General features: G+C 52.3%; 1 protein-coding gene across 1 annotated transcript in view; it reads left to right on the top strand.

Annotated features, from left to right (window-relative positions):
- Positions 1-368: 368 nt before the first annotated feature.
- Positions 369-512, top strand: part of POLR3A (RNA polymerase III subunit A) — a 96,163-nt gene continuing 96,019 nt past the window's right edge. The window contains exon 1 of the mRNA XM_013004249.3: positions 369-499. Coding sequence (XP_012859703.2) covers positions 456-499 — 44 coding nt within the window. The 5' untranslated portion in view covers positions 369-455. The remainder of the gene's footprint in view (positions 500-512) is intronic.

Raw genomic sequence — 512 nt, 5'->3', positions numbered from 1 at the left:
AGTTTTCACTGCCATCCATAGCCTTGGACAAACGGTGTGCTTAGAATTTAAGCTCAAATACACCTCTTGTTTTAGGTGATAATTGATGTTGATAATGACGATTTTCATTTTAAGCAAATTTTGGCCTTAGGACAGCCTAAAAGTTCTAAAGCACTAAGTGTCTGAAGACCTAGAAAAAGAATTGCCTTTAACACCTCAGGCCTCCGTGCAGTTCCACGGACTGTCCACCAGGTGACAGCATAGGGAGCGGCCCCAGGCGGCCTGCCCACGGCCGCTCTTGACGGAGACGGAAGAGGAAGAGGAAGAGGAAGCCGACGCCGGGAGGCATCACGGTGCCGGGAAGGTGGTGCCATGTCTCAGCCGAGAGCGGGTCTCCGAGCGCTTGGGAGCTGCTAGGAGCATAGTTTCTTTAATCGGGCTCCCTGGTCCCAAGCAGGGGACCCTCAACTTTCACCATGGTGAAGGAGCAGTTCCGGGAGACGGACGTGGCAAAGAAAATGTAAGTCGGAGCA

The sequence above is a fragment of the Echinops telfairi genome, unplaced genomic scaffold (genome assembly GCF_000313985.2).
Source record: "Echinops telfairi isolate 266 unplaced genomic scaffold, ASM31398v2 ScPeMD7_70;HRSCAF=299, whole genome shotgun sequence".
Taxonomy (NCBI): domain Eukaryota; kingdom Metazoa; phylum Chordata; class Mammalia; order Afrosoricida; family Tenrecidae; genus Echinops; species Echinops telfairi.
This window is presented reverse-complemented; position numbering and strand designations above follow the sequence as displayed.